Here is a 23,773-nt window from a genome sequence, read left to right as displayed (position 1 = left end):
GATCCTTTCCATATTAGGCCCCTTTAGCTCTGCTGAGGCCCTGCTCTTCTAGCACCAGCTGAAAACATTAAAACTTTGATTCCACGGTACGTAGTGTACATTTGGGGAAAATATGTTGAGGATTGCAGCATTCAGTCAACAAAGCTTCACCTTTACATTGCAATATCACACATCAACTGTCAAAATAGGGTAAAATTTGCAAAACAATGCATGGCTGAGCATGATGAAAGTGCCTTCTGAATGGGTTAACTGAGGTCTCGTCCCCCTTGAATTTGCCACCCCATTTGTCCATTATTATTTCTTTGGAGGATAGCAGGGAAAGTCTTAGAGCCCTTTCACTGCCTTCACAGGCTACAGCAGCAGCGGTTCCATCTTTCATTCTCTCCCCACCCCCTTAAAAATTTTTTTGCTGCTGTTTGCAGCAGCTGCTTGTCAGAGGGTCATTCTGAGGAGGCTTCTACAGGGAAAATAGAGACTGCAATTTTTTGGGGGGGGGGCTCCTCCCCCTGAATGCTTGACAGAATGATGCTATTTCATGATGTAGTTCTCTGATTTCAGGAGCATTCAAGTGGCCATTGGGTACACAAAGAGATCTGCTGCCCCTAAACCAGTAGCTAAAGTAAGTTTAAAAAGAGGAACTGTTGCTGCTGCCAAGTGCAAAAGTAAGGAATCGTAAGGAATGCACTGAAATATTTCAACCCCAAATTCAAAATACCCTCTTTTACCTCCCCTCTCCCGACTTCAAATTTTGAGCTGAAAGTTCTGCCTGGAGAGCTTTTGGTTCAGCTTCACTTAGTGCCATCTTGCCTAGGTAAATGGAGAATCTTACTACACATCATATATTGGTAAAGGGACCCCTGACCATTAGGTCCAGTCATGTCCGACTCTAGGGTTGCGGCGCTCATCTCGCTTTACTGGCCGAGGGAGCTTCTGGGTCATGTGGCCAGCACAAAGCCGCTTCTGGCGAACCAGAGCACCACACAGAAACACCGTTTACCTTCCCACCGGAGCGGTACCTATTTATCTACTTGCACTTTGACGTGCTTTCAAACTGCTAGGTGGGCAGGAGCTGGGACCGAGCAACGGGAGCTCACCCCATCCCAGGGGATCGAACTGCCGACCTTCTGATCAGCAAGCCCTAGGCTCTGTGGCTTAACCCACAGCGCCACCTGCGTCCCTTTTACATCATATATAGGAATATGTCAAAATGCTTTTTTTCTATCTAACCTAAGGCTGAGCTTCCTTCTCACATGTGTATGAGTGACCTTCATTAGGTTTTCTCTTCCTTTGTTTCATTCCGACCACCTACTGGCTTGAAACACGCACGCACACACACAGTTTTCAACAATTACATAATGATCACATATTACAAGTTCCAATTGCAATAGCTGCAGTCTCCACAGTGTCGATTATTAGGGTGGGTGATACTGATTCACCATTCTTCTAAATTATGCGGTCTCCCACTCAAAATGAGCCACATATGATCACTAGATCGAGAGGTTTGTGCAGACACATTTTTAAAAGCTAAAACACTTCTTTCTTTATTTAATTTTTGTTCCAATCTTTGGAAAGTACAGCGGAAAGCTCTCTTGTAGGAGTCTTACAGCAAGATGGCTTCAAGATGAGTTCACAAAGTTAATGCAGCAAACATAATTATCAGAGTGATTCACTTCAATCACATTGTCTTTTTCAGTATAAAGTTGAGCACAATGGAAAGAGGAACACAAACCGAGGCTTCAAGGAAAGACAATCACATCAATTAGGCTGCAGCTGTCGTAAAAATATCTGATTTTAATTTTAAGCCTAAAATTCAAAGCATTAAAAAGACAAATGCACACAGAAGATAAAATGTGCACCATTTCATTTGCTGTTAGCTGCTGGGTTAATTTATTTTAAGATAACATGAAGTTGTATATTTAGTCACTGAGCTGGTTTGCAAGACTCACTGTGGCTCGTGGTTAGAGAGGAGAGAACTTCACTACGAGCCTCAGTTTGGATGTAACACTATGAGTAAAACACCAGGAAGCAGCAAAACAGCTACAAGTTCCTTTTTGGGAGCTCCCAGGTTCATGTGGTCTTGCTAAGCCAAAGTCGAAACAAATCCTTCCAGTAGCACCTTAGAGCAGTGTTTTTCAACCACTGTTCCGCGGCACACTAGTGTGCCGCGAGATGTTGCCTGGTGTGCCGTGGGAAAAATTCCAGCCAGAATATCAGCTTTGTGTTCAGCCAAACAGGCCCTGGTTGCGCACTGAATAAAGTATTTTATAATTTTTCATATTTCTGTTTACTTACTATTTCATAATAAAGTAATTATAAAATACTTTCTTTGTGTTTATTTGATTCCTATTCAAGAGAATTACTTTATATATAGTCAATATAGGCACAGAGTTAATTTTTTTAACATTTTCTAATGGTGGTGTGCCTCGTGATTTTTTTCATGAAACAATTGTGCCTTTGCCCAAAAAAGGTTGAAAAACACTGCCTTAGAGACCAACTACCAGTAAGTTTGTTCTTGGTATGGGCTTTTGTGTGCATGCACACTTCTTCAGATACACTGAAACAGAAATCACTAGACCCTTAGATATAGTGAGAGGGTGGGGATGGGTATTATTAATTTATTAATTTATTATTTATATTTTGTTTCGACTATGGCAGACCAACACGGCTACCTACCTGTTGCTAAGCCGAAGTTTGGTTAGCATGCCATGCAAACCAGGTCACTGCAACAGATTTATAAATATCAGTGTCTGAAACCTGCACATTCATATAGTCAAAGATTGGTTCATACATCATCTGAGGCCCTTCTTTCTGTGCCTCCTCCACGAGAGGCAACATGAGAACCTGCCTTTTCTGTGGTGGCTCCCCGTTTGTGGAATGCTCTCCCCAGGGAGGCTTGCCTGGTGCCTTCATTACATATCTTTAGGCAAGATGAAAACATTCCTCTTCAACCAGGCCTGTCGCTGATTAACATTCTACGTCCTTTCAAATGTGTTTGTGAGAGGGGGGGGGGAATTATGTGTTTGCTTTCTGTTCTTGTTTTTATTATGCATTTTGTGTTTTTATTTTGTATTTTTATGCTGTGAACTGCCCTGAGATCTTCGGATGAAGGAGGTTATACAAAATTAACAACAACAACAACAACAGATAATAATAATTTCTTTGGGGTGGATTTTTAAAACTCACAAGTTCTTTATAGATCTGCATAATAGTAAGCTCAGAAGTGACACTGAAAATAACCACCATCACTGATGTATCAAAAAAGAAAAGAGTAGATTGTCTCAAATATCATAGATGTTGCTATGAACTGCTTCCTAATCAGTGCATAAGACCCCTGCTGGATCAGGCCGAAAGCCCATGTTCTACATATTCTTGTTCCCAGATTGACCAGCCAGATGCCCCTACAGGAAGCAAGACCCGAGTGTAACAGAACTCTCCCCATTTATAATTTCCAGTAATTAGGTGGCAAATAAAATAAATAAATAAAAAGTCTTTAGCTATAGAAGTAGAACATTGCCACCATGATTATCAGTGCTTGAAAGCCTTATCGCTGTCTAAATCACTTTTAAAGCCATATAACTATGCATTTTTTCTTAGAGATAGCTAGTTGAGCAAGAAAAATAGCAAAGTTTTCACTCTGATATGTCTCTGCTCAGATTGCTTCAATGTGAGTGCAAAACACATTAGGAAGTTATGACTGACAGAGTCGTAATGGGGGAAAAGCTGTGCACAAAAATAGACTACCATTTGGAACAAAAGAGAGAAAACTGTGTATTTGCTTTTTAAAAACTATGAAAGTTCTAAACTGTAGCTGGCATTAAATGATAACTTTCATTAAGTGTTGGAACAGCACTGTCAAATGTATTTCTGCAGGTTCTATTAGAAAAGAGTAAGCTAACATTAACATGCATACTTTTTGCACCTCAGGCCTAAAGTTGTTAGTGGTCCAATTCCTACCCATATGAACCTCAACTACCTAAATGCATCAAAACATAACTTCCTCAAGGGACCATTTTACACCAAGCTCAGGCAGACTCCAGGCATTGAATCTTCTTTTACCAGAACTAGTTGCAAAATAATTACTTGGAAGATGTGAAGCTGTCTTATACCAAGTCCATCAGGCTCGGTAATGTCTACAATGACTGGCAGTGGCTCCCCAAACTTTCAGATAGGGGGATATTTGGGGGTGAAGCTAGATCAGGGGTCAGCAAACTTTTTTAGCAGGGGGGGGGTCAGTCCACTGTCCCTCAGACTTTGTGGGGGGCCGGCCTATACAGTATCTTTCTGGGGAAAATGAATGAATTCCTATGCCCCACAAATAACCCAGAGATGCGCATATATATATATATATATATTCCCATTGCATGCGTGGGTGTTACCAACTTGCTCCGTAACCGCTGGACCAAACAGCTTCAAATTAGGACACAGCATTCCATGACCATCAGGGAATAACATAGGGTAATAAAATTTAAAAAAAAACCACACCTGACATAACTAAAATAAAGAATAAACGCAAAAAAATTGGCGCACCTATTAGATGTCACCAGTAACAGCACTGACATCACAACCAGCAACCAATAGAAAGGTGCCACCTAACTCCTGAGGCGACAACTTACAGCCGCCGCCTCAAATGGCTGTCCACCATTTGCGGCCTAATTTCAGCCGCCGCCTCAAGGGGCCCGACAACGCATAACAAGCAGGCAGCTGTTCGCAGAGAGGCGGGTGGGGGGCCGGGTGGGGGGCGGTAGAGCTGCTACTACACGACCAAACCTCAAGAGACAGGAGAGAAGGCGGGCTTTGAGGCCAGGCGGCGTTGCGAGGCCAGGTTGCTATGGTAACGCGGGGCAAAAATGGAGGCCACCAACCCCCGAAGAAGCTGTGTGCGTGTGCATGCGCGCCTTCCCAGGCCACAGCAATCAACAGCCGCTTTCCAGAACGTGAGCTCCATTTGCAATTATACAGCAGTAAGCAACAGAGTTTCGGGGTGACCAGGGAAAGTGCGGGAGAGGGGAAGATAGCAGGCAGAAACGGGGGGAAAGACGGAGAGGAGGCAGGCAGAAATTCAACGGGAGAAGCTGTGGGCATGGACAGTTTACATTTATATAAATATAGATCTTCCTTTTCCATTTCACAAAAAAGCCACCGCAACGCGTGGCCAGGCCAGCTAGTTTTAAATAAAAGCACACCTTCTACTCATGTAAAAACATCAGGCAAGCCCCACATATAACCCAGAGATGCATTTTAAATAAAAGGACACATTCTGCTCATGTAAAAACACGCTGATTCCCGGACCATCCGCGGGCCACATTTAGAAGGCGATTGGGCTGCATCCAGCCCCTGGGCCTTAGGCTGCCTACCCATGAGCTAGATGCAAATTGGTGGTTTTGGGGGGCAGAGCCATACTGCTCCCCTTGAGGAACTTGTAGATAAATATCTACACCTGAGGTAAAAGACTCTCTAACAGCTTAATTTAGAAACTATATATAGCCATTTAGTTGCTTTTAACATGTGGTAAGCTTCCCTAAAGCATTGCGCATTATGCTGAAATGGTGGAGTATGACTCCTCCTAAACAAGCAAATTTCCATTGCTAAACTGAGAGTCCAAAACCTTTGGCAATATGGTGCAAATCATCCAGAGATCCACCGGCAGATCTACCTTCTGCCCAGCCCCGATTTACATCAGATTAAAATTCATTATTGATGTCTTGTGGATTACTTCATGAAGTACATGTAAATTACAGGAGGGTACTCAAGTTTGTCTATAAGTAGTCAGAAGAACATTGGGTTTAGGAACATTGGGTTTTATCCAACACTCTGTGAGCAGAGTTCCGCTCAAGCAACAACAGGATTTCTCCTTCCTCTCCTCTCCCTTCCTGCCCCCAAAATCTGTTCCAGAAGGTCTCCCAACCCTCCAGAGCACATTTTGATGGTGTGCAGGGGGCTGTAGAGAAGAGGAATTGGATGCAATCCATTGTAAGTTTACAGCTAAGAGAAGGCGGAACCCACAGTTAATCAATGTTGCCTCCCAACACACCATACTTCATATTGTCATTATAAATATTGAATTCTCCTCATCTGTTTCATCACTCCCACCCTGATGGACAATCACATGCTAATACAGGAAATATACTGCCCCTAATACAACAGACTTCACTATGAGTGGCTGATAGTTCACTTAAACACATTTGGGGGGGGGGGGAATCATTACCTGGTCCAATACAAAATGATGCAATTATTGCAAGAATGCAGACTATACTGAGGTATCGAAGCCAGACTGCTTCATCCTGAAAAAAATACAGTGGAGAGGTATTACTAATGTGCAAAGTACACAGAAGTACTGGTTATAGTAAGTGCAAACAATCATACAGGCTTTCTGTACTCTTGGATTCTGTAGTCATGCACACAAAAATGCAAGTTCTATAGAAAAAGATTACTAAATACAGTATATAGTAATAATATACTGGTATGTTTTAAACAGATTTTATATGTGTGTGTGTGTATGTCTGTATATATATATATAATCTATCAATGTTCAATTGTATTTTTATTATCGATTTCTCTATGTTTTTAGTGGTTCCTGTTTTTATTTGAGTCCTGTTAGGGGGAAAAGGTGGGGTGTAAGAGCTGTTGGACAGTGGAATTTGCTGCCAAGGAGTGTGGTGGAGTCTCCTTCTTTGGAGGTCTTTAAGCAGAGGCTTGACAGCCATCTGTCAGGAATGCTTTGATGGTGTTTCCTGCTTGGCAGGGGGTTGGACTGGATGGCCCTTGGGGTCTCTTCCAACTCTAGGATTCTATGATTCTAACTCTTTCCTGGAAAATATGTGTTAACCTTGGTGTGAGGAATGGAGATCATGACTTTGCCTGGGGAAATACAATGTACTGAAAGTTCACCCAAAGCCTGCTGTTTTAACCTGTCAGAATTATAGCTTTCATCAGTTTGAGAGATGCCCTCTGGAGCAAAGGAAGCTGTACAATAATCGATGCAACAGGAGAGAAACAAGTCAGGGATTAAAATGACTTCTACTTAGTTCTGTGACCTCCTTCAGAACCTTCTTTTGACCATTTAAAAAATAGCCACTTGGAAAGTAAATGTTAATAATGTCAGGCTCCTGACATTTAGAGCAAATAACAAATCTTCACTTTTTTGAATCAAAATATTTAAAACGAAACTGCCAAAAAGCAACGGGATATCTAGGAGTGATATAATGTTTAAGATGCACATATTTAAAAAACAGAATTAGGGCTGCTGAAGAATGAATGCTGAACCATGGTTTAGGGACCATGGTTGTGTTGGGAATCATGCATTACCAACATCAACCTCACAATTCAAAGTGACTTGGAGTTCTGCGATCTCTTCAACCAGGGTTACCAGCAATGCTCACACATAATGCAAGCCAGAATAAAGGAGGATAGGGAGAATACGTCTGAACCCAGATAGTTTTTACTAATCCTAGTTCAAACAAACCAGAGTTTGGAGAACCAAGGTTAGTTTAAAATAGTATAATATATTATATTACTCTAGTTTCCTTTTATACAAATGATTAAGAGACGTTGTGTGAAAAGGTTATAGCCCCTCGTTTTTCTCTTACACAAATGGGTAGTGAATGAAATACTTTATTGTTAAGCCACTTTATCCCTAAACTGCCTCATCTTGAAACATGCAAGAACAATTTCAGTTGTGAAGCTTTTGGTTTTCTCTTGGCTAAACATAATTTTAAAAGGACATAAATAAATGACAGCTTAATAGACTCACAGTTAACCCACACATGACTTCAGTGTCAAAGTTGCATATTAAAGATCGCACACTGTGTACAAGAAAGAGCAAGGAGAATGGTCTGATATTTACCGTAAGCTGAGCAGGGCAGGTTTACATACCTGTAAAGTCATACACACAGTGAGTATTACAAAGAAGAGGACCATCAAAGCAAAGCCCCCAATCAGAAGAGGTCTGCGTCCGAGTCGTTCTATCACTAGGCCCTGAGGAAGAAAAATAAACAGTGTCTTATTTTCTAACAAAACCAGAGGCATCCTGGATTTACGTGGTCAACTCTTGTAACTCCTCATGGATCAATCTAAGGGCAATGGGGATCCATGTCTCTCAGGGAATCCTAAAGACGCCAGGATTAGTCACTTGGATCACAATGCTATACGTTTTACAACACAAACAAAAACTCTCGAAACTGGAACATACATAACTTTTTTCATACGCCAAGTGTTCTAACTTTCTATATATAAAAGACATGATTAGATCTGGTCTCCTGCATAAGCTGCACTGAAGTGGAATAATGGTTTGGGCCCACCATTTACAACCAAGTTAATATACTATTAAGTCACACTAACAACAGTATTAATATTCTAAATGGTGCTCACCACTGTTTGTCAGAGTGAATTATCAGAGGCTCTACACACATGGAGTAACGAGTACCCACTTTGTATTACTTTGGCCATTAGGAACACAGTGTTTTTGTTTTATCTGTGCATAAACTATTTCAAAAATTCTGCATGTTTTATATTAGAAATAGTTAATTTAACCATGCATTTAGAGGAGTGTCATGAAAGCATAAGAGAGTATTAGGGAGAGTGTCAGCAATTATGGGCATCTGAGCCTCTGCCAGTGGGTCAATTCGCACATGCCTGCACATCACATACACAGAAAACCACATTAAATTTTTGGCTCCATGGCAAGTTGGTTGCAGCTCCACTTTTAGTGGCCCCTGCAGCACACCCCTCTTATTAAGCATGTGTTCAAGCATTAATTAATTAAAAGTTGAATTAAACTGTGCAGCTTTTTCATTCCTTCTTGCTCCGATGCTAATGACCTCACATTCCATTTTTAGCTTTGCTGCTATGGGAACTTGCCTTCTGTCGGAACTGTATATAATATCAAAGACAACAGAGCAGCAGAACTTTCTGCAAGGAAAAGACTAAAAAAAACTCAACACAATCAATGGCATCGACTTCAGTGTTTGCTTTGCCTAGCTTTGCTCGGCTGCACTGATCTTACAATTTATTGATAGCACTGAATATGAATTATATTCATCAAGGCCGCTCCTAAGCAGGTCTAGTCAAACGAAGTGCAAAAGCAAGCATGCTTAGGACTTGGGTAATCACCAAGCAGCCCATTTGAATAAATCCATCAAGTTGATATACAAACATAGAATATGTCATTCTTGGATCTCCCCCCCCTCCACTTGGAGGCTGCAATCCTATGCAGCCCGACAGGTGAATGAGGCTCACATTTCATTCACTGTAGTTGCATAATTCCCCCCTAAAATGAATGAATTAAAAGTACCCAAGATAAGCAAAGAGAGGTGGACCAGGACTGGGTCTGCTTTGCCTTTTGCCTGCCAGCTGTTTGTCTGCTCAAAATTGCTCCCTTGAGCTGTTCCCCAGTGAGGGAAAAGACAGAACATCTTTTCACCCTCAATAAGAAAACCAGCTATGAGGCAATTCTGATTGGGACACATTTGTACATTAGATGTACACTTTTAAATATATGACACGATTCAACCAAATTCCATCACTCGTGTAGCGTAATCTTAGGCAGGCTTTCTCACAAGCAACTCCCACTGCTTTCAGGATTGGAACTGTGAATGTCACCGATTTCAGTGTGTGAAAGTTATTCATACGCTTTTTAAATAAGTACCGTAAATGGGTCTGGACTGTGCATCCTTTTAATTGTATATAGCCCCTACATTTTAAAAGTAACTAGTTATCAATGGCCGTGGTCATTTTCTAACATGAGGGGTTTTGTACCACATAAAACAATGTTTCTCTCTTTCTCTCTCTCCCTCCTCCCCCCTTTCCTCCTTTTTGTGGTAACATAGGCTAAAATAAACATTGACCTAAATTCAATACCAAGTAAAATACCTAAGAGCAAAGAATCATAGAATCATAGAGTTGGAAGAGACCACAAGGGCCATCCAGTCCAAGAACTAAACTTGGAAAAGTTTAAAAAGACCAAGAACTAAACTTGCAATTCAAACTATAACATATTTGTTCACTGTTTACCACCCCCCTGCTCTTCTTCCCTGTACTGGATTTTAGATAGCAAGGTTCACAGTATTCTGTAATATGGGACACATAAGCACACATGGATGCTCTAGTTGAGTATTCCTACATTGCAGGGGGTTAGACGAGGTGACCCCCAGGGCTCATTCCAACTCTACAGTTCTGTGATTCTATGACATACACACATTAATGGTGGTATTTAAATAAATGGAAAACTAATACAGCAATAAACTAGTAGATTAATCTAATTTATTGAGAACTCATAATGACTGCAGACTTGAAAGTTCCTGCATCCCAACCTCTTAAAATATTGAGTAAAGTTGAATAAAGTTTATAAAACACAGCCCTTCTGTCTGCTTTTTACTTGAAAATGCCACATCAAATCCAAAGAGGAGGGAGCTAAAAGGATTCTACAGGGTACAGAAGACACAGTACTTACGGAGAAAATGGCAGCCAAAATCTCAATCCCTCCTGTGCTTAAAGTAACATATGGGATTATTTCTGGACTTAGTCCAGCTCCCTTGAAAATGTCATTTGTGTAGAACCAAATCTGTAACAAAAAAAATCATATTTTTTCGGTTATTTGATTTCAAAAAGGTTTTTAGAATCCAATTAAAATGCAAGACTACATACATTTAATGCCTCAGTAATGATGGACTGGCCAAAGGATGCAAATTACTGTGTTGAGCATCTTGCCCAGTGACATCCAATCGGACGTTAACAGCACAACCCTATTCTCCAATTGTGCTGGAGCACTTTAATAAACCAAATTAGAAAGACACGACTGATATAATATGTAGAGATTTTGTTGAACGCTGTGGTGTTATATAAATACAATGGGCTGGGTGTACCATTGCACCAATGTAAAACATAATGGCAGCCTTGCACCCCACAAAAAAGAAAAGTGCTTTATTGAGGAAAGAAATCTGATTTTCACAAAACGTAGGAGCAGCAACAGTTGCTCTCTAAAGTGATCGTCTGGAAAGTCCCTTGACTATAAACTTAAAGAAGAAACAATATGTTGATATATTATTTTTCAGTTTACCCTAGCTGGAAGCTCAGGACATTAGCAAATGGCTAAATCTGGAAAAAGATATATGCAAAAAACAGGAAATTGTTATTGTTTGTGCTGCTTAACAATCTCAAAGCTCATCCCTAACCCTAAACCTATGATTTGTCACCCTCTTCCATCCTACCTAGCCCATAAATTTTCAAAAAACTTCTTGTTGTTTAGTCGTTTAGTCGTGTCCGACTCTTCGTGACCCCATGGACCAGAGCACGCCAGGCACTCCTGTCTTCCACTGCCTCCCGCAGTTTGGTCAGACTCATGTTAGTAGCTTCGAGAACACTGTCCAACCATCTCATCCTCTGTCGTCCCCTTCTCCTTGTGCCCTCCATCTTCTCCAACATCAGGGTCTTTTCCAGGGAGTCTTTTCTTCTCATGAGGGCTGATTTCCTTAAGAATGGATCGGTTTGATCTTCTTGCAGTCCATGGGACTCTCAAGAGACTCCCTCCAGCACCATAATTCAAAAGCATCAATTCTTCGGCGATCAGCCTTCTTTATGGTCCACTGGTCCAGCTCTCACTTCCATACAACACTAGTTCAAAAAAAACTAACCTCTCCCAATTACCTAACCAATTATGTTCAATTCTTTTTGCAACTCTTCACCCTGAAAGAGATGCTCCCTCACAGCTTTTTAAAGAGTGCAGAACCCCACATGGAATGCACCATTTCTACTGAGTCTTTAAACCTACGCTGAGTAATTCTTAGAGGGAATCAATACCACTTCATTTCTAGATTCCCCCCTTCTCCAAGAAGACATCTACTACATCATCTTGCCATAATCCCAGATGTTCCCATTCTATTTCCAGTACTTCAAGTGCAGTACTGGGGGTGGGGTGGGGCTGCCTTGGTTATTTCACTGCACATGGCACTTTTCTATTTCTTGTAAGTATAATTATAAGAAGAGCTGTAAACCGAATAGATGACAAGATAATTCCATATCTTTTCTCAGTAAAGTATCCACAACAGGGAACAGAACAAGCCTGTCATTAGTACTGAAATCCTGCAGTTAGTAGAAAGCTATTCTTTTTTGTGGGGTGTCTTTTGTAGGTTTATTGAAGGTATGATGAAGTGTGATTTTCATCTTATTCACAGCAGACAGCGAAGAATTTCTCAGTAACATCTAATTAACTCTTAGAAAGATACCGCAAAAAATCATTACAAATTGCTTTGGAAGGTGCAAAAGGTTTTCCTTTTAAAAAAGATATGACACCCATCAACTGACACAGAGTAATTTTCAAGTTATCCCTTAATTAGATGTGGTCATGCCATCATCCCAGGTAGCTTATTTAGAGAGCAACAGAATTCATTTGGGATGTTAGATTTCCTCCACAGATGTCAGTCTCTGTGAAAGAATGTTTCCCATGTATTTCAAAGTGAAGCACGATGATCCCATTTCATCTGAGCAACATGGACTGGGCAAATGCAATATATTTGGGCTGCCTTGGCTTGGTAGTTATGATGAACAGAAGGCATCTACTGCGTCTAAGAACATAGTAAGAACCTCCTGGATCAGGCCACTGGACCATTGCTCCAGCATCCTGTTCTCACAGTGGTTGAAAGGAGGGAGATTGGCCAGCCAACAGCTATTCTGGAACTGCTGGCAGAAAAAGACTGAAATCAGGTTAACTTGGTGATCGGACTTGAATATGCCCTTCAGGAAGGTTTAATGGGTCAGGGAGTAAGGCATAACCAGTGAGAAAGAACAAAGATTCAATACTGTAAAAGGAAAAAAATGAGTTAATGCATCTCTCTCACACTCACTCACTCACTTACACAAAACAAAACAAAACAAAACAAAACAAAAACACCCCTACTTACCTTACAAACATTATTACTGAGCTGAAGACAAAATCATTGGTTCAATAACTATGAGATTTATCCCCCCCAATACTAGGAAACTTAGGAATGTGTTTTGAAGAATCAATGCATCACATTTTGCCTTATGTTGCTGCATCTTTCTTCACAGTTCATAGTATGAAGATAAGGGGCTATATCCAATGGTGGCACCCCACTAGGGAAACAGATATCTGCTTTGGCAAATGGGACTTATCCTTCCACCCCTCCCCCTGCAGCCTCAAAGATCTGCTAGAAGGATAAGGGGAACTATCCAGAGGATTGGGAGCTGTAGGAGAAAAGGAGTGAGTAAAAAATCCCATCACGCCCACTGGTGTAAAGTTGCCCAGTGCTACTTAGAATCATAGAATCCTAGAGTTGGAAGAGACCACAAGGGCCATCCAGTCCAACCCCCTGCCAAGCAGGAAACACCATCAAAGCATTCCTGACAGATGGCTGTCAAGCCTCCGCTTAAAGACCTCCAAAGAAGGAGACTCCACCACACTCCTTGGCAGCAAATTCCACTGTCAACAGCTCTCACTGTCTGGAAGTTCTTCCTAATGTTTAGGTGGAATCTTCTTTCTTGTAGTTTGAATCCATTGCCCCGTGTCCGCTTCTCTGGAGCAGCAGAAAACAACCTTACACCTGACACGCATTGGAGAAGCCCTGACATCCATCTCTAAAAGACTTTAAGGAAAATTTTCATATGAAACTATTTGTTGTTTAAGACTGTAATTCTTTACAGAATTGATAATACGTTTGGAATTACTTATGAGTAAACGCATGTTTTTTTGTTAAAACTTTTGGCCAGAGTTCTTATTTGGATTCATTACAGTGTATTTGGCAATAAGAACTCCAACTTCTTTCACGCTTCTCTGGAGCAGCAGAAAACAACCTTTCTCCCTCCTCTATATGACATCCTTTTATATATTTGAACATGGCTATCATATCACCCCTTAACCTTCTCTTCCCAAGGCTAAACATACCCAGCTCCCTAAGCTGTTCCTCATAAGGCATCGTTTCCAGGCCTTTGACCATTTTGGTTGCCCTCCTCTGGACACGTTCCAGCTTGTCAGTATCCTTCTTGAACTGTGGTGCCCAGAACTGGACACAGTACTCCAGGTGAGGTCTGACTAGAGCGGAATACAGTGGTACTATTACTTCCCTTGATCTAGACGCTATACTCCTATTGATGCAGCCCAGAATTGCATTGGCTTTTTTAGCTGCTGCATCACACTGTTGACTCATGTCAAGTTTGTGGTCTACCAAGACTCCTAGATCCTTTTCACATGTACTGCTCTCAAGCCAGGTGTCACCCATCCTGTATTTGTGCCTTTCATTTTTTTTGCCCAAGTGTAGTACTTTACATTTCTCCCTGTTAAAATCCATCTTGTTTGCTTTGGCCCAGTTCTCTAATCTGTTAGGGTCATTTTGAAGTGTGATCCTGTCCTCTGGGGTATTAGCCACCCCTCCCAATTTGGTGAATTAAACAATGTGTCTCAATAAAAACACTGATTATTTTCGGTAACAGTGCTAAGTAGCAATGCTTCACTAACAAAACTAATACATGCCATGGTGTTTATCACCGGTTTTGCTCTACCCTCTGATCCACGGGGGGTTGGCAGGGGAATGATGGTGCTGGATTAAAGGACCTCCCAGGCTGAGCCCAGGCTTTCGGGGGAAGGTGGCTTTGGTCTGAAAGAGGCATTGCAGGGGGTCAGACGAGATGACCCTTGGGGTCCCCTCCAACTCTACAATTCTATGATCTTATGATAGGACAAACCCTTCATTTTGCCTTTCTAAAAGCCCTTCCATTCAGAGATTTGAGGCCGTCACCAAAACATTCTAGAAATATTCTAGACAGATCTTGAAACATTGGAGCAAAGCATAGAAATGTATCTTTTACACATCATTTGCCGCCATCTCACTTACAGCATTAAGACCACAGAGCTGGTAGCAGGCCATGGTTACAATTACGGTGAGGATCTGCCATCGCTTGCTGCTGTCACACAAAAGCTGAAAGATAGATGCTATCTGCGTGTTTCTCTGCACTCGACTCTCTTCCAAAACGTCTTCCACTTCATACGACACATCAGATTTGCCAAGAAAGGTCTGAAATGCTGTAAACCCACAAATCATTTGCTTAGAATTCAAATTGTGGTTGTGTTCAGACCAAGCAGACACAATGGATCAAAGAGTTAATTTGCATCAAACATTTCCTTTTTTCTAGCAAAAATAAAAATAAAAAAATGGTTGCATAGATCTGCCTCCATGTAAATTATACCAGGAACTTCATATGAATTTGGTTCATCTCATAGACTTTGTGTATACTAGAGGTCCATGGGAACACAGATGTAGTGCTGAATATGGTATCGATTCAGCTTCTGGATACAAATAAGTTAAAAAAACAACAACCCACACACCTACAAATACCGTATTTTTTGCTCCATAAGACGCACTTTTTTCCTCCTGAAAAGGAAGGGGAAATGTCTGTGCGCCTTATGGAGCGAATGTGTGGTCCCTGGAGCCGAATCGCCAGAGTGTGGCGGGCACCGTTGCCCCGCCCTGCTGGGTTGCCGGCAGCCTCCCTTTCCCCCTGAAGCCCAGGGAAGGTTTATGAGTGGCGGGAAGGCTGTGTGCCATTGCCGCATGCTCCTGGGCTGCTCTTTGGGGTGGGGGGGGTGGAGCCACGCTGCTCTGCCGGCAGCCTCCTTTGTCCCCTGAAGCCCAGGGAATGTTTGGGAGCGGCGAGCAGGCTGTGCGACATTGCCTTGCGCTCCCCGGGCTGCTGTCTTTGGGGGAGACTTTGCCAATGGCCTCCCCTTTCCCCTGATGGCTTCTGGGATGTTGGCCAGAGGATGGTGAGAAGAGGCAGCTGCCAAGAGAGGGGAGGAAGAGGAGGGGGACCGAGAAGGGAGAGGGGGTAGAGGGCAAAGGAGAGGCAGCAGCGAAGGGGAGAAATTGCAGACATCGCCTGAGGAGTTTGGGCAAAAGGGATGGAGAGGAAGAGGTTGGAAAAGGGACCTGTGCTGCTTGGGGAGGGGGAGAAAAAAGTAGGGAGAAGGAAAGCCTCTCAAGCCTCTGTGGGAGGAGAGTGATCCCTGCAGAGGCTTAGAATGGAAGCTGTGCCCCGCCAACCATATGGCTGGCGGGCGCGCAGCTTCCCTCCCAAGCCTCTGTGGGGATTGCTCTCCTTCCGAGGAGGCTGTGATTCAGAATATTTTTTTCTCTTGTTTTCCTGCTCTAAAAACTAGGTGCGTGTTATGGTCCGGTGCGTGTTATGGTCTGAAAAATACGTAGGTGCTAGGATTATTACCTTGGAGAATGCGAACCTGCAGGCACAGCCATTGCCTATTTAGGTACTAATGTCACAATAGAAAACAGTATTTTGAAACATAAAGCAATCCCCAATTTAAACTCCATCATAAAAATTAAACCAACCCAGCAGAGCTAACAGTAAGTTGAGGAAGACCTTTTTGAGCAGTCCTGTCAACTGGTCACCTGAAAACATCCTAGGGATGAGGGCTGGCACACCACACTTAGCAAGGCATTCCATATGGCGGGTGCCACCACCAAGAAAGCCCTAGTTGTAGGAGACAGATACTCTACATGAAACAAAAGCAGACTGCCTCGAGTGTTTCAATATTATGCAATTTTTGTACGACTCCTGGAGTTAAAGAAAGGAGACTGCAAAACGAAGGGATAATTGCACTTTCAGGGGAATTCCTGTCTTTCAAGGCAAGCAGACAAATGATGAAAAATAAAAGCACAGCACCTTTTTCTGCTGCTTTTGTGTCGTGTCTTTCAAGCAGCAAAAAGCGAGGACTTTCCGGAAGAAAAGGCAAGACTGCCATTTGGATAAGTGATGGGACAATTATCATCCCAAATAAATAGGGCCACATGGATTCCTGCAAGAGACAAAAACAAAACAAAATGGAAAGGTAATGCTGGAAGGAAATATTGATCCAAATGTAGTGAAGAAATAAACAGAAACATAGGGAGCATTCATAATCCAGTAGCAGACGCTCCTAAATTCAACCCCTGCATCTCTCTTTCGCTCCTTGGCTAAGTATATCTGCTTGATGATTTGGAAAGCCCCTGGCAGTCAGAATGCATCACACAGAGATCTTGTATCAAGTCAGTTATTTATAAGGCCAGGCTCTGGTGGTGTTTCCTCCAAGAGAGAATTCCAAAGAAGTGACACCACAACTAAAAGAGCTGCTCTGGATGTGACCACTGATGTGACCCCACCAGTAGGGTTGCCACCTTTGGTCGGGCAAAATACAGGACAGGTTGAGGGGCGAATCAGGGAGATAAAAATCACATTACCTGCTGCAGGTATGACTTCAAAGCAATCCATTACAAAACCACTCAGGGTTTATTCAATGAATAAAAACAACAAAAGCACTATGATTTACAACTGTAAGAAAAATCCCCCCCCCCCCACACACCACTGAATGGACAGACCAGGCCCCATCTTAGTCTCTGACCCACTCCTTCCCGTGTGCCTATACAAACAGTCTCTTTCCTGCTCTCCGACCCACCCGCTGCCCCCCTGCCCACATAAAACTTGAGCTTCCACCATAGCAGGCCAGTGCACAGCAACCCCCCCCTTCACTCTGTGACCCTCCCTCTCCCCACGCAAAAACTCTCTCTCAAAATCCTCCTCCCACCCTCTGCCCGCACCCCATGATAACTCTCCATCTCAGCGCTCCTCCTCTGCCCCCACAAACTCCCACTCAGGCTCTCGCTCTCCTCCTCTCACCGGATCCACTCTCTGGATGTGCAGTTTGGAGGAGGAGGAGGAGGAGGAGGTTGAATACGTGAAAACATGTGTCATGTTTGAAGTCCAAACAGGACAGGGGAAACTTTTCTCCAAAAAAAAGGACAATTATGTTTTTCTAGGGACGGGTGGCAACCCTACTCACAAGTCCTAAAAGTATACAGGCATGGAAAGCTACTTTCCCAAAGATAGGAGTGTCTGCATACACAGGAAACTGCCTTACACCAAGTCAGACCATGGCATCCATTTTGCTCAATACTATCAACGTCAGGCATGTCCAAAGTCCATTTCGGGGGCCTAATCTGACCCACTGGTCAGTTTAATCCGGCCCCTGTGGCAGTTTATTTCCTGAGGTAAAAATCCCCCCCAAAACCTCAACAATTTCAATCCTAAAAAAAGCTCAACAAGTCTGGTTGGCCCTTTGGTCAGCCCCCACGGCCCTTCACTTCATCAAATCTGGCCCTCTTTGAAAAAAGTTTGGACACCACTGATCTACGTTGACTGGCAGAGGGTCTCTGGGGTTTCAGACAGGGGTCTCCCCCATTCCTGTCTGGAAATGCCAGGGATTAAACTTTTGGATGCGAGGCTGATGCTCTGCCACGGAGCCCCTAGAACTGTGAATGGAAGCAAATGGCTAAGAATAAAACTGGGAGAGGCGCTCTTTGCTGCAGGTGAGCACTAGAACTTTGCACCGATCCAGCCTTGCTCATGTTACTAGCCCAGCAGCCCACCCCCATCTGCTTTAACACTTTGCAACACAGCAATAGCCACAGCACCCTTTCCGTTTACATAACTTTCTGTGTCTGAATGCCTGGAGGTTTATCTTAGCGAACAAAGCCTACGTGAAGGGCTATTTATATACCTGCCCGACTGCAGCTTCCACACACTTTCCAAGGGCAGCTGCGCAGAGAGCACATTGCAATATCTGAACCAAGGATGTCAGCAGGATTTCCTGGGCCCAGGACACAGGTGTGGATTGGGTCTTCCTCCCTTCTCTCGAAAGAGCATACAAATTTGCGTAAAACTTGGAGCAGCATGCATTTTGTCATGTTTCCTCTATAGCACGTGGGGTGGAGGGCCCCCCAAAAAATGATGGGCCACATGCACGCAATACACTACCCAACAAGCAAAACAGCCCAGTTCACACATCACACGAAATCATAGTTAAAAACAAACTGTGGTTTCAATGTGCAGTGGTGCATGCTGCTCAAACGTTCTGACTCTACCCCTCTGTGTTCCTGTTACGCTGCCAGAAAGCAAGCCAGTCCATCTTTTAATGTCAAAACCTGGGCTCATGGATTGTTTTAGCCAGATAAACCATGAGCTACTTCCTGGTGGCATGGGAAGCAGCAGGATCTCTGAACTCCAAGAAGTGTTGCTGCTGGTGTATTAGAGCTAACCAACAGAAGTCTATGTCCATGCATGTGCAAACCACCTGGATACCTCCCAAACAGGGCTTCAACTGTCAGGTCACTCTGATTATCAGTGGTTTTTCAGATTGCATTTTACATCCCCACATTTTAAAAAGGTGGGAGTTGGAGAAAATATATAAAAAGGTCACCAACATTGGTCAAGGGCTGGAGCAGAAGGAAAGGGAAAATTGTTTGGGATTTGCTTTATGGGGAGTGGGGCAATAAAGTGGATATTAATTCTATAAATTAAGAGGGGACTAGAGGGAGCAGGGAGAGATTCATTTTTCTCCCACTTTTACAATAGTAGAACCAATCAAACCTAGTGGTAGGAAGGTTCAGGGAAAGATTGCCTTCAAACAGCTTGCTGGGTCAACTGCCAATACTGCTCTAGATGGTTTTAAGAAGCAAAATGAACCTCTGTGTTGCAACTCAACCGAGAACCAACAGACATAGAATCATAGAATCCTAGAGTTGGAAGAGACCACAAGGGCCATCCAGTCCAACCCCCTGCCAAGCAGGAAACACCATCAAAGCATTCCTGACAGATGGCTGTCAAGCCTCTGCTTAAAGACCTCCAAAGAAGGAGACTCCACCACACTCCTTGGCAGCAAATTCCACTGTCAAACAGCTCTTACTGTCAGGATGTTCTTCCTAATGTTTAGGTGGAATCTTCTTTCTTGTAGTTTCTTGCCCCGTGTCCGCTTCTCTGGAGCAGCAGAAAACAACCTTTCTCCCTCCTCTATATGACATCCTTTTATATATTTGAACATGGCTATCATATCACCCCTTAACCTTCTCTTCTCCAGGCTAAACATACCCAGCTCCCTAAGCCGTTCCTCATAAGGCATCGTTTCCAGGCCTTTGACCATTTTGGTTGCCCTCCTCTGGACACCTTCCAGCTTGTCAGTATCCTTCTTGAACTGTGGTGCCCAGAACTGGACACAGTATTCCAGGTGAGGTCTGACCGGAGCGGAATACAGTGGTACTATTACTTCCCTTGATAGATCATATACGCTATACTCCTATTGATGCAGCCCAGAATTGCATTGGCTTTTTTAGCTGCTGCATCACACTGTTGACTCATGTCAAGTTTATGGTCTACCAAGACTCCTAGATCCTTTTCACATGTACTGCTCTCAAGCCAGGTGTCACCCATCCTGTATTTGTGCCTTTCATTTTTTTTTGCCCAAGTGTAGTACTTTACATTTCTCCCTGTTAAAATTCACCTTGTTTGCTTTGGCCCAGTTAAGGTCTGTTAAGGTCATTTTGAAGTGTGATCCTGTCCTCTGGGATATTAGCCACCCTTCCCAAGGCAACATGAGACCCAGAGCGAAAGCAACATATCAGTTCTAGAAAAATTATACCCATGATATACAATTGCAACAAATACAATCAAGCAAAATGACAAAGTATGAAAAAATATCTGTAGCATCAAATACAACCAAGCAGAATAGCAAAGTCTGAAAAAGTCTCTATAGCATGGATGAAACAGTAGGTCATGTAATGTTCCAATAAGGCTGAAGTAGACGGAGACTGGGCGGTGATTCCGGATAAGGTTCGCTGTTTCGATGTCACTTCTAGCTATGAGCATTGTTCCTCGAAATATCTTCCACCATATGAGAAGGGTCTAAAATTTCAGTTACCTATGACTTTGCTGAAGAAGTAACACCGACTTTACTTTTTCAAACTTTGCTATTCTGCTCGGTTGTATTTGATGCTACAGAGATTTTTTCATACTTTGTCATTTTGCTTGATTGTATTTGTTGCTATTGTATATCATTGGCATAACAGAGTTTTCCTAGAACTGATACGTTGCTTTCGCTCTAGACGGTTTTAAAACAGATGAGGCAAATTGATAGAGGTTTGCTCTGTCAACGGCCACAATGTTCTCTTAGTAACCGTGTTAGTAAATTCATATATCTGACTTCAAGGACTGGTATATTTGCCCACACTTCTCTGTCCAATAAATGTTAATAGAACTTACATATAAATGAGTGAATTCACAGCTGGTTTGAATATTGAGCATGCATTTCTTTTCTTTCAACCTAATGATTTTTAAAAATATGGTATAGACGTCTCTTTCTAATCAAGTACACAAGGGCCTATTTTCTTGAAAACAAAACAATCCTGTGGATTTGATAGTATTACACTAATAAATAAACTATAGCTTATTTTGATAGTTTACTTTGATTTTGTAGCAGTAGTTTTACTTACTATTAAAATGTAGTAGGAACTGTCCTTCTCCCTTTTATTTGTATTTTCCCCCTTCTGACAGGTATTTTAGATCATTTTTTTAAAAAAATACTCAAATACTTCTACCAGTTTAATACATCTGAGACACGAATCAGAAATATGCTATAATTTCAGCATTCTTTTATTTCCTTATCGAAGCAGTATTACTCATGTGTGACAGATTCAACAATCGGACAAATTCATGCTGTTCCATCAGCATAATTTCATCCTTTGCAAAGGCATAAAGTGGCAGCTGAATGTAAAACACTAAAAACGATGATCCGCCAGTGTCTGAAATAAAATACATTCTCATTTGAAATCAAGACCCACTATTCATTTTCTTAGCAAAATATTCAAAATTGTGTATGTTGGGGGAAAAACCAGCAACTTGGTAAGACTTAGATGACACTGATCAACCTGAACTCATGCGTTGAAATTTGTGACTCCAAAGTTCATACTTAATAGTATCCCAATTATGCAGTACTAAAAGGAAAGGAAAAGGAAAGGTCAAGGTTCAAGGTCTGCCATGACAGACATACAGCGCATGACAACCTTCCCTAACCTGGCAGTCCACAACATTCAGAGAGCAAAAAATCCAATCATCTCTGACCATTGGCCATGCTGATGGCAGCTGTGGTACAATATGGAGGATAGCAGGTTGGAAAGGTTGATGCAGGACAAGGAATCTACCTGTGCGGACCGTATATATGCTGGTTCTCCCCATTCTGTCATATGCATGAAGAAGAAGAAGAAGAAGAAGAAGAAGAAGAGTTTGGATTTCATATCCCGCTTTATCACTACCCGAAGGAGTCTCCAAGTGGCTAACATTCTCCTTTCCCTTCTTCCCCCACAACAAACACTCTGTGAGGTGAGTGGGGCTGAGAGAATTCAAAGTGTGACTAGCCCAAGGTCACCCAGCAGCTGCATGTGGAGGAGCAGAGACGCAAACCCGGTTCCCCAGATTACGAGTCCACCGCTCTTAACCACTACACCATGCTGGTGTGTATTGCATACACAATACACATAAAAAACAGGACTGCGGGTGGGCTGATCACATGAATGGGTCTATAGACAATGGCTGGGACCACAAGGAGCAGATTTCTTCCCCCATCTCCATGATGTCTCCAGGTTAAACCTCTTTAGTTTCTCCTATATATGGTTGCCATATAGCCCGGACACTGAGATCCAGCGCTGAGGGCCTTCTGGAGGTTCCCTCATTGTGAGAAGTGAGGTTACAGGGAACTAGACAGAGGGCCTTCTCGGTAGTGGCGCCCGCCCTGTGCAATGCACTCCCATCAGATGTCAAGGAAATAGGCAGCTATACTATTGTTAAAAGACATCTGAAGGCAGCCCTGTTTAGGGAAGTTTTTAATATTTAATGCTGTATTGTTTTTAACACTCAACTGGGAGATGCCCACAGTGGCTGGGGAAACTCAGCCAGATGGGCGGGGTATAAATAAATTATTATTATTATTATTCACTTATACTTGGAGGTGGGAATAAACGAATGCACATTGGCAGCGGTTGCCCTCCAAGAGCCCACAAAATGTTTATTTTAGTGACTTATTTCAAAATGAAAGCATTTACATAATGATCTCTCACAAAGCATTGTGAGCGGTTGCATGTTTGTGTATGTGTGTGTCGCAACATTTTTTTTTTTTAACCTTTAAAAGCAATACAGACCTTTCCTTAAATTGACTGGCTACGTGTCAAAAGAGTCGTCCTTTCCTCATTCTTCACAGGCTAAAGAACCATGTCATCTCAGGCTCTCTTTCAGGTGCACTGACCTTCCTTCAGTAAATATTGCTCTACAGCTTTCTCCCCTCTGGCTTAAAATTGACAAAAAAAAACTGCTGATACTTCCCTCCGTGCTTATGTGCAACGGGGGGGGGGGAGCTGATGTTGAGGCTAGGAGGTCAGCCCTCTGCCCAACTAAGGTCCCTCAACTAAGATTCAGTGATTTTTTGTGGGGCTCAGGAGCAATGTTGCAGGCTACACTGATGGGCCAGTGGCATTGGGTCTCCCTTGTCTCTCCCACAGCCAATGCAAACCTGAGAAGAATGGGATGGAAAGATATCATCTTCTTTTGATACCTGAAAATCAAGATAAAAAGTTAGGACGGCACTAAATTACTAGAAAATTGGGAGCAGGGGAGAAATATTTGTTGAGCTTTTCATTTTTCTGATCATATTTATTAATTGGGTGAATACAGAAGATCATTTGACCTGTTGCATGAGAACGTAAGGGCTCTGAGGTCAAGCCAGAGGCCCATTATAATCCTGTATCCTGCTCTCACAGTGACCAGCCAGCGGGAAGCCAGCAGGCAGGACCTTTGTGCCACAGCAACACTCTCCCCAACTGTGATTCCCAGTGAATGTTGCCTCTGACAATGGCTAGTACCAACAGATCTTCCACAAATCTGTCCTGTTTAAAAGCCA

The 23,773-nt window shown here is 42.7% G+C and overlaps 1 protein-coding gene across 2 annotated transcripts in view; it reads right to left on the bottom strand.

The window, feature by feature from the left end:
* The window catches only part of SLC2A9 (solute carrier family 2 member 9), a 53,887-nt gene that overhangs the window by 6,673 nt on the left and 23,441 nt on the right, over positions 1 to 23,773 (bottom strand). For both annotated transcript variants that reach the window (XM_033160447.1, XM_033160448.1), the window contains exons 6-10: positions 16,684 to 16,816; positions 14,841 to 15,028; positions 10,448 to 10,558; positions 7,873 to 7,974; positions 6,206 to 6,281 (exon numbers count right to left, since the gene is read on the bottom strand). In XM_033160447.1, the coding sequence (XP_033016338.1) occupies positions 6,206 to 6,281; positions 7,873 to 7,974; positions 10,448 to 10,558; positions 14,841 to 15,028; positions 16,684 to 16,816 (610 nt within the window). The remainder of the gene's footprint in view (positions 1 to 6,205; positions 6,282 to 7,872; positions 7,975 to 10,447; positions 10,559 to 14,840; positions 15,029 to 16,683; positions 16,817 to 23,773) is intronic.

The sequence above is a fragment of the Lacerta agilis genome, chromosome 9 (genome assembly GCF_009819535.1).
Source record: "Lacerta agilis isolate rLacAgi1 chromosome 9, rLacAgi1.pri, whole genome shotgun sequence".
NCBI classification, from domain to species: domain Eukaryota; kingdom Metazoa; phylum Chordata; class Lepidosauria; order Squamata; family Lacertidae; genus Lacerta; species Lacerta agilis.
Note: the sequence above shows the minus strand (reverse complement) of the source record. Positions and strands in the feature narration are given on the sequence as shown.